The following is a 14,838-nucleotide window of genomic DNA, read 5'->3' on the forward strand; positions in this document are numbered from 1 at the left end:
CAGAGTTTATGGATTGGCACCATTAATTTTCTGATGTCCCATTCTCATTTTGCCAGTTGGTCTAGCCCAAAACTGTTCAAAAAGTTTGACTTAGCAGCTCAGTTTTTCTTGTTTTCTTTTTACGCAAACAGACTTGTGGAACACTGCTAGGCAGCCTTCCTCTGTGTGCTTAGCTATCGAAGGTTGGAGGGTGAAAGTTCTCTTTGCAAACAGTGAATTGCTGCAGATGAGTAATGTTGCTGCAGCCTTCATCCTCTCAATTTCTAATCTGGATTTTTTTTCAAAGAAAGATAAGCTCCTTCCAGCCGCCTTCACCCTCCCATGGAGCACCGTCCCATGGAGCACCCTTCCCAGCTGTCTTGCCCTCTTTTCCTGTCCACACCTCCCACCCTGCCCCCAGCCACCCCCCCCACACACACCCACACACACTCCCAAGGACATCTGCTCTTCCTTGCCTGGTTCCCAAGGCTAAGATGTTTCTCGATAGCCTAATCAGATCTGGCCTTGAAGAGTCTGTCTCAGATATTTAGGGGTGATACATTTTACCGAAAAGTTAGGACAAAAATTTACATCTAGTTTTAACCATTTGGGACCCTCACTTGCCAAGATTGGCTTTAGGATTGGGGGACCTAGGTCAAGCTCACAGAAAATAAACATTTAGTGTCTCACATATTCCACTGATAAGCTTCATTTGATTTTCCCCAAATTCTTGTTCTTAGAAATCCATGCAAACTAGAATGAGTTACACAACTTCTGAACTTCCATTAAGGTACCGAGTTGCCTTTATGGCAATATTGATGGGGAGTACGATAATCTAATTTGTTAGGTAAAAATCAAGGTGTTAAACATAATTAAAGTTATGAGACCAAAAGCAGGAATTTAGGACTTCATATAAAGTTAACTCTATTAGCAACAACTATTTTGATAGCAAAAATCATCAAAATATGGAAGTGAATCATTAATTAATATGACCTCTCCCCCAAAAAACCAACACTTGATTAATTCTAATTGAAAAAGTAAAAAGTAATGTTAAAATTCTGTTTTATTATAAAGTGCTCTTCTACCCCCCACCCCCTCCTTTCCCCTGGGGGGAGAGGAGGGGCACAAAGAAAACCAGATCGAAGATGATGGAAAACTATATGACTTTGGGTGAGGGGTATGCAACATAATCAAATGTCAAAATAACCTGGAGATGTTTTCTCTGAACCTATGTACCCTGATTAATTAATGTCACCCCATTAAAATTAAAAAAATAAACAAGTAAAATAAAATAAATAAATAAAGTGATTTTCTTATTCAAGTATAGCTGTTTTATTTCATAAAAATTGTTAATATGTAAAAAATGTTATCTATCTTTTAGATTCCTCTTTTGCATTTTTGTTTTGGCTCATTAAAATTTTTTTTTTTTCAGTGAAAGGTGTTATGTCAGCTATTCTGCTTTAAAAGATCAAAAGGATATTTTAAATATAATGTTTTTTCTTACAATATAATCATTATCTCCTAGAAGTGAGATGTGGGAAAGAGGTACCTACATATTTAAAATGGTGGCTCTGTTGTTAGCATCAACTCACTGCTTCATCATCGCACAGTGAATAGTCACTTATAGCATATAATGACCTTGTGCTAGTCAATAGATTTCTTATTTAATCACATGTGAGTGACAATACAGTGAGAATTGTAAAATGGCCCAAACTGGCACATGATAGTCTATCTCTTTCTTGATTCTAATTTGTTCTTCTTAGGAAGTTATTAGTACTGTAGCACAGAAAATGCTAAGTAGCGATCAGATAAGTTTACAAGCGCAACACGTGGTAACCAGGGAAGCTTGAAAATAAGTCAGTGCAATAACAAGATTAATGCTGGGTTGGTATTTCATATGAGCCTTTTAAAATATTTCACTTTTACTGAACGTCTTTAGTTTTGGTTAAAAAAAAATGGAAATCCCAAGCAAAACATAAATAAATCTTTTTTCTTTCCTTTTTCTGTCTATATACTTTCCTAGAATATTTAGTTTCTAAAATTCTTTTCCTGTATTTCACCTTTTACATAGGATGTTTCTACATGACACTGAATATTTCTAATGAGTTTTTTTACATTTTTAAAAGGTTTCCTTCAAACTACTGCGGAGGAGTTTTGCTTTTACTATGCGAGAAAAGATGGTGGCTTGTGCTTCCCTGATTTTCCAAGGAAACAAATTAGAGGACCAGCATCTAACTATTTGGACCAGATGGAAGACTATGACAAAGTGGAGGAGATCAGCAGGTTCATAAAGATAATGCTCTTTAACCTTTTTTATTTGAAAAAAAACCCTGACAAATCTTGTGTTTGGAAAGTGAATCACCTGCCTTTGCTTGTGTCCAGCACTTATATCCACTTATATCCTCCAGATGCTTTTTCTTTTCTCTTTAGTAGTTTGTTTCTGTCAAATCATATAGTTTAATTGCTCTTAATGCTTAGACTACTCATTTTCTGTTATGAGCTTGGCTTCTCTATGACTCATGTGCATTTTATGAGGATAGTTTTAACTTGAGATTTATGGTTGTTGTTATGTTATGGCACTATGGAAATACTCAGGACAATTATTATTAGCAATCAGTTTTATAAATAGATCTTAGGACTTTCTCTTTGAGCACCTTTCTGTGAGGTTTAATTATTGTGAGCAAAGTTAATTTTAATTATAGTCACTGAAAGATGAGATAATGAGCTTATGTAGTTTTAAAATACATAATTTTTTGGTAATTTTTGAAAATGGGTGATAAGTAAATGGCAGTTCTTTTTTTCATTTAATTTTTATTTTCAATTACACTTTTCACTCAGTGTTATTTTATATTGGTTTCAGGTTTATACATAGTAGTTAGACAATTACGTACTTGACAAAGTGGTCTCCTTGATATTTCCAGTACATCTTGATTCTCTCTTTTAATTTCTAATAGGAGGCTGTTTTCTTTTTCTTTCCAATTAAAAACAATTTCAAAGAATCAAACTATGCCCTTGGGTTGTTAGCACAGCGCCCTTCAGTACTGTCAAAACCACTGGTTCCTAGAGGAAACGTATTCTGAAAAGGATGCTAAGTGCATCCCTTACCACCCTCACCTTAAGGAAAGCTGACTGATTTTCTTTCATTTATCTAGAAAACACAAGCACAACTGCTTCTGCCTTCAGGAGGTTGTGAGTGGGCTGCACCAGCCCGTCAGCGCCCTCCATAGTGGGGACGGCTCACACCGGCTCTTCATTCTGGAAAAAGAAGGTTATGTGAAGATCCTCATCCCGGAAGGAGAAATTTTCAAGGAGCCTTATTTGGACATTCACAAACTTGTTCAGAGTGGAATAAAGGTTGGCTTTTTAAATTTTATTTATCTTTGCTCTGGCTATGTTAATTTTATTTTAAAGTTATCCTCACTGAAGGTATTACTTTATAATAAAAGAATGTTTAAGGAGAAAATAAGGAAACACATAAGGGAACAATAATGCTGGCAACTGAATTGGGACAATGACATTAAATTTTTAATGTTACTTGGTGACTATTAAGCAGTGCAGCCAGATTGGTATTTTGACATGCTTTCCTTATGTAATTTACACGTTTAAAATAATTCTTGGTTTTATAAAGTATTTGTTGAAATGTTGTTTAATAGACATACTACTGCAATTGTAGAGTTGTATATCCGTATTTCCTAGTAGAAACAAAGAGGTCTTTTGGTTATCTTGGCAATTGCAAATCATTCTTTATCACATCTGTTTTTGAGTCTGTGTCATAAAGATGCTATTTATACTGTGACTTCCTTGTACAATGTTTTTACAGGTAAGTCAAATATTTTTATCTATAATAAGCCATTATTGTAATATATTAGCACATCTTTTGCCTTCTTTTCCTTCTGCAGTCTGAGTGCTCCTGTTATGTAATCTAATAGGTATGTAAAAAAATTATTAATTTTTTTCACAAGAGTTAACACAGTATAATATTAGCAGCACTAAGCTGTAAAGCAAATTGAGGCATTCTAAAATTAAGACACATAGAACAACTCATGACTATTTTAAAAAATAACTGTATATGATTTGGGAAAAATTGGTTATCTTTTTTCATGTCTTAACTGGAAAATAACATTAAAGGAGGATTTATACTCTTCTACTCATAGAGAAATAAACTCCTCTGCTTTGTTGAGCTCTACTCAAAGGTAAGAACATCAAAACCAGAAAAAAACAAGCTGGAAAAAATATAAATATATTCCTGATATCTATGTGTTTGGTACCTACCATCTAAAATAATTAGAAAGATTCAATTAGAATATAGGGAATGTCATATTGTTGGGACCACCCAACTTCAAGCTCATGTTGTGATAGCATCACCAAGACAGACTACCTGAGAGATATTTGTGGTCCTTTAAGGAAAAGGACTTTCGCACCAAGACACAGATCATTTGGGAAATCTGTTTAACTCAATCATTTCAACGTTCTCCCAATAAAAATTTTCTTTAGAATTCGCTGCAAATTATCAAGTCTCTTAAAATGAAGCTTTAGTGTTTGGCATGTGAGAGTTCAATAGATCCTTTGTAAAGTATGTTCTGATAACTTACTGCCAGTATACCTAGTGAGCAAAGAATAAAATGCAGCAACAAGTGCATCACTCACTAGCAGTGTATTTTTTTTACTATGAAAGCTAAACAGGCTCTCTATGAAAGAAAACATTGGGGAAAGTATTTAAATATTATCACCTGTAATCCCATCAATTAAAGAATATCACTGCTAACAACTTGATATACTTTCTTCCAATTTCTATATTAAAATTAAAGGAATTTTTCCCTGAGTATAAAGGTAATACAGAAATGTAGAAACACAGAAAAGAACACGCTTTATTGTAGTTTTATCCTAAAAAAGCTTTAAAATAAAATTGAAATCAAACCTTATAAACATCTTTTTAGCCTTCTTTTTTCACCTAACTATATGTTATGAGTATGTTATCAGATTTGGAAATTTTTCTCAAAAACTCCATCTACCTTTTATGAGACATTTAGGATAACTCCAGTCTTTTCTGTTTATCATTGTGAATAATGTTACTTGTCCTCCATATATATATTTTAACCTAATTATGGATGACTTTCTTAAAATTCATAAGAAGAGCATTGCTGAGTTGAAGGGATGCACCATATACATACACATTGTTAGTTTGCTCTAAAATGTTTTCAAGTATTTGAAAGAATAATATATAGTTTTAAATATTATTTTAATAAAATGTTGGTATTGAAAAGATATATATGATAAAGTATAGGTGAAAGATTAAGAATACTTGAAAATTTTGCCATAAGAAACAACAACAAAAAACCCTTGATGTTCTTGTTTCTACTTTAACTGCCTAAAGAATGTCATCCTTTTAATTATTAGAGTTACTTCAGAGTCCTTCTTCTTTAATTGATGCCCATTCCTCAGGATATTGAGTGAACGTTGATCTGCTCTGTTACTGAAACATCGCATCGTGCGATAGAATAGCACAGCCAGGCTACCACAGTGCACGTTTTCAGACCTCCAGGAATTCTGTAGAACCCCCTTAGGCCCTCTTCTCCTAGGAGTGCTCCAGGGCTTAAAGTAAACATCAAAATCCATTATCCTACCCACGTAGAATGAGTTACAGAATATGACATATTTTAAAGTGCAATGCGTTGAATTCTCTTAGTATTTGACACTTGTGTTGTCAATAAGATACCAATCTAGCACACGGACATTTGAGGGTACACTGGATAGGGAGTGATGGGACCACATCCTGACCACCTCAAGGCAGTTATACTACAACTGGCTTTTATCTTGGTCTCCGTGGACTCCTGTCATAAGTCACAGCTGGAAGCATTAGAAGAGGCAACTCTAGGTATGATGGAGCAGACTTTCATGGTGTACCCTTCAGAGACTTCCGAAGTAAAACATTTTTACAGCTATTTCACAGTAATTTTTCAGGCTTCTTGATAACATGAATAGTTAATGTGTTCGTGGCAGTATTCTATGTGAACAATCATTTTGCATAAGTATTGCAAGTAGGAATTTTCATAAATTATATATATATATGTGTGTGTGTGTGTATGTGTATATATATGTGTGTGTGTGTGTATATATATATATCTCTCTCTCCTTTCTTTACTATTCTTTCCATTTTAAAATCCCAAGAGAGGGAATAAAGCTGTTTTAACAGAGCATAATATTGATGGCAATATCCAGATCACAGAATTAATAATGTATACTAAACCCAACCTTTATATGTTTGAAATGAAAACAAGACAAACCACAGTGGGGTCCCCATGGTATTAATTAATGACCAGCATGAGTGTATTCAGTCAGACATAAAGCAGAATTGCTGATTATAAGAGTGTCTAAAGCTCATGCTGGCTGTCAGGGAATCTGGAATTCCTTTTTTGCTAATTGTCAATTAAGAATCGACAGTAATTTCTGTCACATGAAGAAAGGACTAACCTTTTTGTGGCAAGGAGCTGGACCTGGTTGGTCTCCTTAAACCTGTACCAGCCTGATTTTTAAAGCCAGCCAAGGGCCAGCCTGTCCTCCAGGGAACTCGGACAGCTCCCCCCATTTGGGTCCCGACTGAAGCTAAAATGATGCCTGGTTTCAAACACCCAGACTGTGGGAGGTTCCAGCACCTTGTGAGTGGAACTGTCTGGTTTCACTGAGCAGAAGCTAAAGAATTGACTTCTTTCTGCTATAGAAAAAAATTGTGGAGTTGTATGAGTGGAATAAATTCTGTGCTGTATGAATTTAAACTGCTGTGTCATTTAGGAAGAGATGATTCCATTCATAATAGCTCAAATCACAGAACTCTTGAGCTTTACGACATTGCCAGCTAAAGAATTGGTTCGAAATGTGTTTTTAAAATAGGTAGTGATTTGATAGGTCTTTGGTGATAGTGCATCGTCTGAACTAACCACTAATACGGATACTGAGAAGAATGGCTCAAGTGTCCAACTGGTGAGAAAATTTGAATTTTTCAGTGTGTGTAGGTGGAGAGATGGCTATGTGTTGTTTGTTATTGTTACTGTTTGACCCCCAAAGGGGAAGTTCCAAGATGCTGGTGATTTGAAATCTTCACTTTTAGCTTAGGTCTGAATTCTGGATCAAAACTTCTGGCAAGTTCTAGAACCAGCTTTATCGATCTGAAGTCCTTGGGAATGCTAGACCAGTGGTTCTCAAGAATGCCTACCCAGTTAAACTGCCTGGGAGCTTTAAAAAATACTACTGCCCAAATTAAATTTGACTATCTGGGGTTAAACATACTAAGCATTGGGGGGGGGGGGTGATTTTCCAGGTGATTTCAATATGTAGCCAATTTGAAAACTGTGGGTCTCAAGATGGAGCCAAACTCCTGGCTCAGGGACCCATTGAATGAGACACATTTTCTCTGCCCAGTCTATGCCCACATCCTAATAGTGAAATGATTACTGGGATCAAATCGTTAGACACCACTTGTCATTTGTCCTGTGCCTTTTGTCATTAACTTGGCCTCCACATGTCGCTTGACCACCTTGATTGAGGAGATAAGTTAAACTCTGGCAGCATGTGAGGATCTTTAATAAAGTTTTGAAAAATGGTATTTAAAAATCTCAAAAGTTAATCTTATTGGACTATTGCTTTACCCATTAAATTTTTTCCTGTTTTTGTTCCTTTTTTTGGAATCTGGTATTCATCTCATTGGCAAAACTGTTATCATTTCTGTTCCTTAAATACATAGTTGGCTAAAATGACCTGAAAATGCCTGGTAAAACATGGCAAGGACACCCAAAGTTTTCTAGTGTCATTTTACCCAACTTCTCCTGACCTCCAAAGATCTGAAAGTTAGCCTTAGCTCTGTGTGTGTGCGGCAGTAAAGACAAGCCTGCACCTGTCACCTACAGGGCGGCCCCTTAAGAAAACCAGCAAGCCCTGATCTCTGGCACCAAGCCCTCCGGGCAGTCAGACCACAGTGAGGGGACTGTGAGGCTCACAGCCACTGCTTGCAACGTGCAGCAGACAAGGCGGAGAGACTTGTCTGTCACTGGAACAAGTGTGACTGGACTCCTGTCCCTCTCTATCTACTTGGATCCTCATTTCAAAAGATGCTTTTTGAAGCGGTCCTTTAACTGGGGGTGGAGGGTGGAGGGGTGAGAGAGGATGTACAACTGAAAGCTGCTGATTGTCCGGGTGACTGAGCCCATTGAGGTGAGGCTGTTTAGGGGCAGCAACCCGGGCGCCCGGGAGCTGCAGGGCCATGCGGGGAGGATGCAGGGTGTGCCCAGGCAAGCCCCGACCGACCAGGCGGCCTCTGATTTCACAATGCTTGTAAATCACACGCATAATTATGAGCATTGAAAGTTTCATGAAATCCAAAGGCTCATCAACTCATTGGGGTTGATGTCTTGCTTTGCTGAAGTTTGTCGGAGACCTGACCTTTCACATGTTCCTGTCTTTAACTTGTGATCTTATGACAGCCCATGAGATGTTGGTGTGTTTTTGTTAAAGCAAAGTGAATCAGAGCATAAGCTAGAACCAGTTTACTTTTCAAAATTAGTATCAAAAGCATAGTACACTCACATATGCATATGGCGATGATAGAACCATGTATCAAATGCTTCCTCCAGAACATGGTAGGACTCTGCTTCACAGTGTGCGTTAGGTTGGAAGAAGTCAGGAACTTTTTGGCCTATCAAATGACTGCATTTGAGGTTATTAAACCTCATTTAAAAGAGAATGGCTAGAGTGCTAGAAATTACCATTAGGTAAATTCATTCAAAAAGTGGTCTGTCACTTTCAATTAAATAGTCTCCCCCCAAATAAAATTTTGTCAATGTCTTCCTCTTTCTTTTTTTTTTTTTTTTTTTGTAGTTTAAAATTCTGGTTCCAAACCATTAAGGTAAAATGGAAACAAAACATAGATCTAAAAGTAAAAAATTTTAATTCTTATTTTTTTATCAAGATAGTAATAACCAAGTATTAAAATCAGCTATATTTTATTATTGAGTATTGCTAACACTTTACATCAAAATGCCCTGGACTCTGTGAAAAGCATTTTCAATTTTAAATCAATTTCCATTTTAAAATCTATGAATGTCCACAGAGAAAAGCAAGAAATCCCTTAGTGAGGTGAAATAATCTCAGTGTAATTTTCTGTTTACAATATAGTTGCGTTAGTTTTCATTTCTGGTGTTCTTATGTCTTAATTGGGGCCTTGGCCAGCCTGTAGATCAAACAGTTTTGTAACTAGGAGTGTGCATTTGTGCAGCGTAGAAGCCAGTTTCCACTGTGCATTATTTTCCAGCGTGCGTCATGTACGCCATGTCCACCCAGTTGAGTAAAGGAGGGCCTGGCTCCGCCTACGTAAGTCACGTAAGTCACAGCTGAGATGAGGAACGTTTTTATGTTAATGTCTTTACACCTATCTAAGACTTGAAGGATAGAGATAATCATTTAAAACAAGTGAAACACCAAGAAATCTGGACCCCTGAGAAGGTCTCTGCCACCAAAAAAAACTGTCTGCATGTGGCAGCCACCATGTCACCGTATCTGACTAGAAAGAGAAAGAAACTTGGGGGTGACATTGCTTGTTGTTCCTGCCCAGTGACCAGTTGATCTAATGGAAAGGAAAGAGCAGGCATCACGGAACTGTCTCTAACTGCTAGACGGTAGCACAGCCTCCCTTTCAGGGACATTCAGTAGCTTTTGCCCCAGTGCTGCAGTCTCCAAGCAAGCCATCTTGTTAGCAGGAACACTCTGGTTTTCCTTCTTACTAATCATAACCACCATTTTTTAAGCACTCCCCTTTGCTAAGCTGTTACGTAGATTATTTCTGTGATCCTTACAGTAACCCCGTGAGCCTGGTATTAGCCTCTCATTTCACAGATGAAGAGACCAAGGCCCAGTTCAGTAAACTGCCCAAGATAACAAAGCTAGCCAGTTACTGGGGTCAGATTTCCAAGGCAGCTGAGTAATGCCACACTCTCAGCCAAAGTGCTCTGCTGCTAGAAGCGTCGGTCAGAGCCACTGCCTGGGCCAGATTGAAGAGCACTTTTAAGAAGCAGAGATTGGCGACGGGGTGTGGGCACACTCATTGCTGCTTGTCCTGACTGGCGGGCCAGTGAGAAGGCTGAGGGCTTCGATTTAGGGCCAAGCATGAGTCCCAGGCTTGGGTTCCAGGCACTGCATCGACACCATGTGCTGGGGTGTTTGTTTGGCTCTTGGCAAGTTATTTCACCTCTCTAGGCTTAGTGTCTTTGTGTGTAGAATAGGGATAATAAGAGGTTGCATGCACCTAACACTTGACAGGCATGGATCTGAAGGACTTCATAAGCATTAGCTGTGAGCATCGTGGACCTCACTCATGTGGAAAGGAGGGGAAGAGGGAGAAGAAGGACTCACAAGCTCCAGTGGGCCGCTCTTAACTCTGCTGCCTGGTATTAACAGTGCCCCTTAATATGACATTGAATAATAACTTATGGAAATTCTGTGACAGTGTTAGCATTTGCACCAGAACTATACAGCAATCCCATGGAAACAAAGTGATATTGATGGATGTGTGGGGCTTTTCTTTCCCTCACACAGAAAAGTCTAGACTATATTTTTATTGAAGGGCATATAGCTAGGGAAAGATGCCTTCGTTTGAACAGCAGCGCCTTTTGACATTAGGTGGATGGCATCGCCACCTAGCTCATTATGCTGAAGCCTCCTGCTCTGCAGTTTGTCAGAGCACGTGCCTAACGATGATGAAGCACGGACCAGCTGACCCAGGAGTCCGGCAGCAGCCTTTCATCAGACTTTCCTTACTTTCAGGGTAGTTTTTCTAAAGCTGGATATTATCGTAATGTATGTCCTTTGGGGTGTTTATTTTGGAACACGGTTTGTGTCAATCTGCCCTGGAGTTAATAAATTGTAGGATTTGCAAAGGAAATAGACTGGGACTGAAAACTAAGAAGGCATGTATTTTTCCCCACTAGCGACTCCTGCTCAGAGCACAGATTAGAGTCTCGGGGTCTGGGAGTGGAGCAATTGGGCAGAGCTGCTGGAAAATTAACACGGAATGTCATGATACCAAGAGTAGTACTCAAATAAACGAACAAAAAAATTTTAAAGCAGATCAATAAAATGTTCCAGAAAGTCAGGGAAGGGGAAACTTGAAAGGAAGGTTTCGAAGTTAAACGGCAGCAGCAAGAAATATCACTTAATTTATCTGTGAAATGCGCTGAAGATCAGGTGTAAGGATATATATACATGGAATGACCCCAGCTACCTCCTCTCAGAGCCCAGCCTGCAGTAGACACTTTTCTTATCACATTCACCCAGTATGTTATAGAAAATTTCCTAACTCTGCAAGCACATTTGTCTCTGGTTTGTCGCTGCCTTTCAATGAACAATTTTGGGAGTTTGTATGGCGTTTTCCTTTTACTAGACTTCCTTCACTTTTGCATTTATATAACAAATATATAGATTTATTTGTTTACACAATATATGTTTATATATAAGATATATGTTAGCTGTTAGTACAGTATATTTTAATGTATTTGCCGGCAGTATTCATCAATGGACATTTAGCTATTGTAAAATCTATAAATTCTAGGATTATGTTGAACTATCAGAATGTCAGGGTGGCCAGCACTGGAGACATATCTAAAGTGTTTTTTAAAACTGGATCACTGCCTAGAAATTAAAATCCGTTTTGGACTTTTCAGTCAAAATATGCTTTGAAAAATAAGGTGCTACTTGTCAAGACCCTTCTGTAATATGTTACAATGAGAAATGCTTGAGAAATCTTTCTAAATCCTGTAGTTTTCTATCTTAGCATGACTTTGTGATACCAGGCAACAAGGCATATGGTCACAGAGGCTCTCAGAATTGCCACCAAAAGGGAGGTAAAATGGGAATCCTTTAGCAAGTGAATCTCCATTTTACTCTATCTGGGCATGCCATATACAATAATATTTAAGTGCATCCAGTTGCTCATTTTAAGGTGTCTTGTGTCACAAGCCTAATCTCCAAATCCCAGAAAATCTGTAAAAAATATCATTATTTCTTTAATATAAAATATATACTCATCATTCTATCATGCATCATCTATGTGGTAGGACAAGAACAGAAAATGAGAACATCAACGATTTTTATCTAAATTAATTCCACCATCGCTAGCAGTTGAATAGATTTCATGTGATTTTAGAACTGAACCTATTAACTAATATAGAAGTAAAACATTATGACAAAGCACCAAATTTGTGAGAAAAGAACATTCCTTTTAAATATTCAAATATCAAGTATTCTGACTTTCTCTTTAAGACTAGCTAAATTCTTTACCTTTAAAAAGAAAATTCTAATAAACTGTTTCTAAACTAGCCTCTTATCCTAAAGCACCTTTGATCCAAATGGATCACAAACGTAAATAAAATGACATCTGTCCTCAGGCTATTTCTAGATAGGGAAAACACATCTGTTCTAAGAACCCTTAGCCAACAGTCTGAAACTATTCAGAATTCCTTTTTAAAAAGCAGAAAAAATTGTGTTGGAAAAAATAAGAAAGAAAAAATTGTGTTGGAAAAAATAAAGAAAGCACTACTCTTAAAAAGATAAAAAGATAACCAAATTGAATTCCTGTGACATTTTTAGCCTTTCTCTGAAGGATTTGGTGAGGGGGCTTCCACAATGAAAACATCTTTGTGGATGGCTGTGAGCACACCTGTTCAGGAAAAGTGAAACAAAACCTGAACTGACTTCCCTCCACACACAGGTCACCAAACATCTGTCATAAGTTATCAATTACTAGCCTAGACTGGACTCAAGCCTGTGACCTGAGGTTGAAAAAGCCACATAGCTCATTCTCTCCCTTCCCCGGTCTGTGGTTTTTCCCTGTACCACCATTAAAGCTTCTGTTGAAGTCGCCAGGGGTTTGGAAGATCAGGTTGACCCTATGACATTAATAACGTATTTACACCCGGGGTTTCTATGAACATTACCCGGGGGCTGATTAAGTTAGGATTCTGTGACTTGCAGTAATGTGGCTAGTTCCAAAAAGGTTTACCCAATAGTTGGCATAGTTCCTTAATTGCATAAGTTTCTTAATTGCAACCTAAACACAATGACTCTTTGTGTATGTGTGTCTATGTTAAGATTTTGGCTTTTATTAAATATCAATACATATAAAACCTCTGCAGAAAAATAAAACAAAAAATATTCCTCTGGGCATGACTGTGAGGTGAGCTACTTCCCATGGAAATAATTAATTATTAGAGGTACCACTAAGTAAAAGTTTTGGTGACAGCATCCATTGTGGACACCTTTGATCCTGATGTGTCACATTCCTGGAATATCCCACCTCGGTCCATACCACTCATCCATTGCCAAGACAAGGGCACTGGTTTTGCTAGTCGTTGATTGACTTGGAGCCTTCTTTGCAATTTTTCTGGGATCTCTGAAGCTTCTTCACCTTTGAAGTCTAGGCTAAAGGATACATTAGGTCCTTCTTAGCTCTAAAATTCTGTGAAAATGGAAGGCAGTGCAAGAGAATGACAGTAAAGCAGAGTGGAGTGGTCAGTGTGGCTCCGGTGTCGGAAGTCCGTGCTTGTCCAGGCTCACTGTGCCTTCCTGTGCTTTATTCTGATTTCTCCCCTTGGATCCGCCCCAGCAACTCAGCCATTCTCTCCCCACACAGCACCCACTGAGCACCCCGCCACCCTGACAAGCTGCCCTTTCCCTTCTGTGTGGTCACCATCGCTCCAGTTAAGCCTTTCAAAGCAGCCTAACTCAGTATAAGCGAGACTTCAGGTGTCTAGTTCCTGGCAGGAGGCCGTCTCTCGTGTGCAGGGATAGCACGGTTATAAATCTTCAGACCGGGTTTGAAGGTGGAGCTCTTCCAGGACCTGGAAGCCATCTAGGGAGGCCACCAAGAGGGAGCTGAGTGAAGGAGGTGTATAGTAGCCAGAGGAGGTGAGGGCACAGAGTTGAGCGCCGACGCGTGGGTGCCGGACGTGTGTGTCGGATGATGGAGGGGGGGTTTCTAGCTTGTATTCTGAGTGAAACGGAATCACTGGAGGATTTTGAACAGAAGGGTGACATGATCTGACAAACTTTTAAACAAGGAACTAGCAGCCGGGAGGAGGGGTGAGAGCAGAAGCAGGCAGTAAGTAGGACACGGGCTCCCCTCTCTGCAGAGTGTGCCTGTGGCCCTGGGCCAGTCGCTGACCTCTTGAGCCCCGGAGTCCCTCTGTAAGGGGAGAGGCTATGTGATGGCTGAGGGCCCCTTCCATTCCAGTTTTCAGTGCGTCCATCACTGGGGGAATACTTGGAAATTTGCCCTGATAAGTGTAAGCATTTTTACACACAGTGTTTACTGAACTTATGCCTTCTTTCCCATAGTTTTAAAATACAAATTCTGAAACCTAGTACGTTAGCAACACAGGATGTTTTTTTTTTTTTGGGGGGGGGGGTTGTGTGTGTCTATTTTTCTGAAGTTGGAAACGAGGAGGCAGTCAGACAGACTCCTGCATGCGCCCGACCGGGATCCGCCCCCCCCCCCCCCCCCCCCCGCCGCATGCCCACCAGGAGGTGATGCTCTGCCCATCTGGGGTGTTGCTCTATTGCAACCAGGGCCATTCTAGCACCTGAGGCAGAGGCCATAGAGCCATCCTCAGCGCCCGGGCCAACTTTGCTTCAATGGAGCCTTGGCTGCGGGAGGGGAAGAGAGAGACAGAGAGGAAGGAGAGGGGGAGAGGTGGAGAAGCAGATGGGCGCCTCTCCTGTGTGCCCTGGCCGGGAATCAAACCCGGAACTCCTGCACGCCAGGCTGACGCTCTACCACTGAGCCAACCGGCCAGGGCAGCAACACAGGATGTTTAATGG

General features: G+C 39.3%; 1 protein-coding gene across 1 annotated transcript in view; it reads left to right on the forward strand.

Annotated features, from left to right (window-relative positions):
* HHIP (hedgehog interacting protein) overlaps positions 1–14,838 on the forward strand; it is an 85,581-nt gene that overhangs the window by 10,574 nt on the left and 60,169 nt on the right. Inside the window, exons 3-4 of the mRNA XM_066385877.1 lie at positions 2,106–2,262; positions 3,132–3,333. Coding sequence (XP_066241974.1) covers positions 2,106–2,262; positions 3,132–3,333 — 359 coding nt within the window. The remainder of the gene's footprint in view (positions 1–2,105; positions 2,263–3,131; positions 3,334–14,838) is intronic.

The sequence above is a fragment of the Saccopteryx leptura genome, chromosome 1, assembly GCF_036850995.1.
Source record: "Saccopteryx leptura isolate mSacLep1 chromosome 1, mSacLep1_pri_phased_curated, whole genome shotgun sequence".
Taxonomy (NCBI): Eukaryota; Metazoa; Chordata; class Mammalia; order Chiroptera; family Emballonuridae; genus Saccopteryx; species Saccopteryx leptura.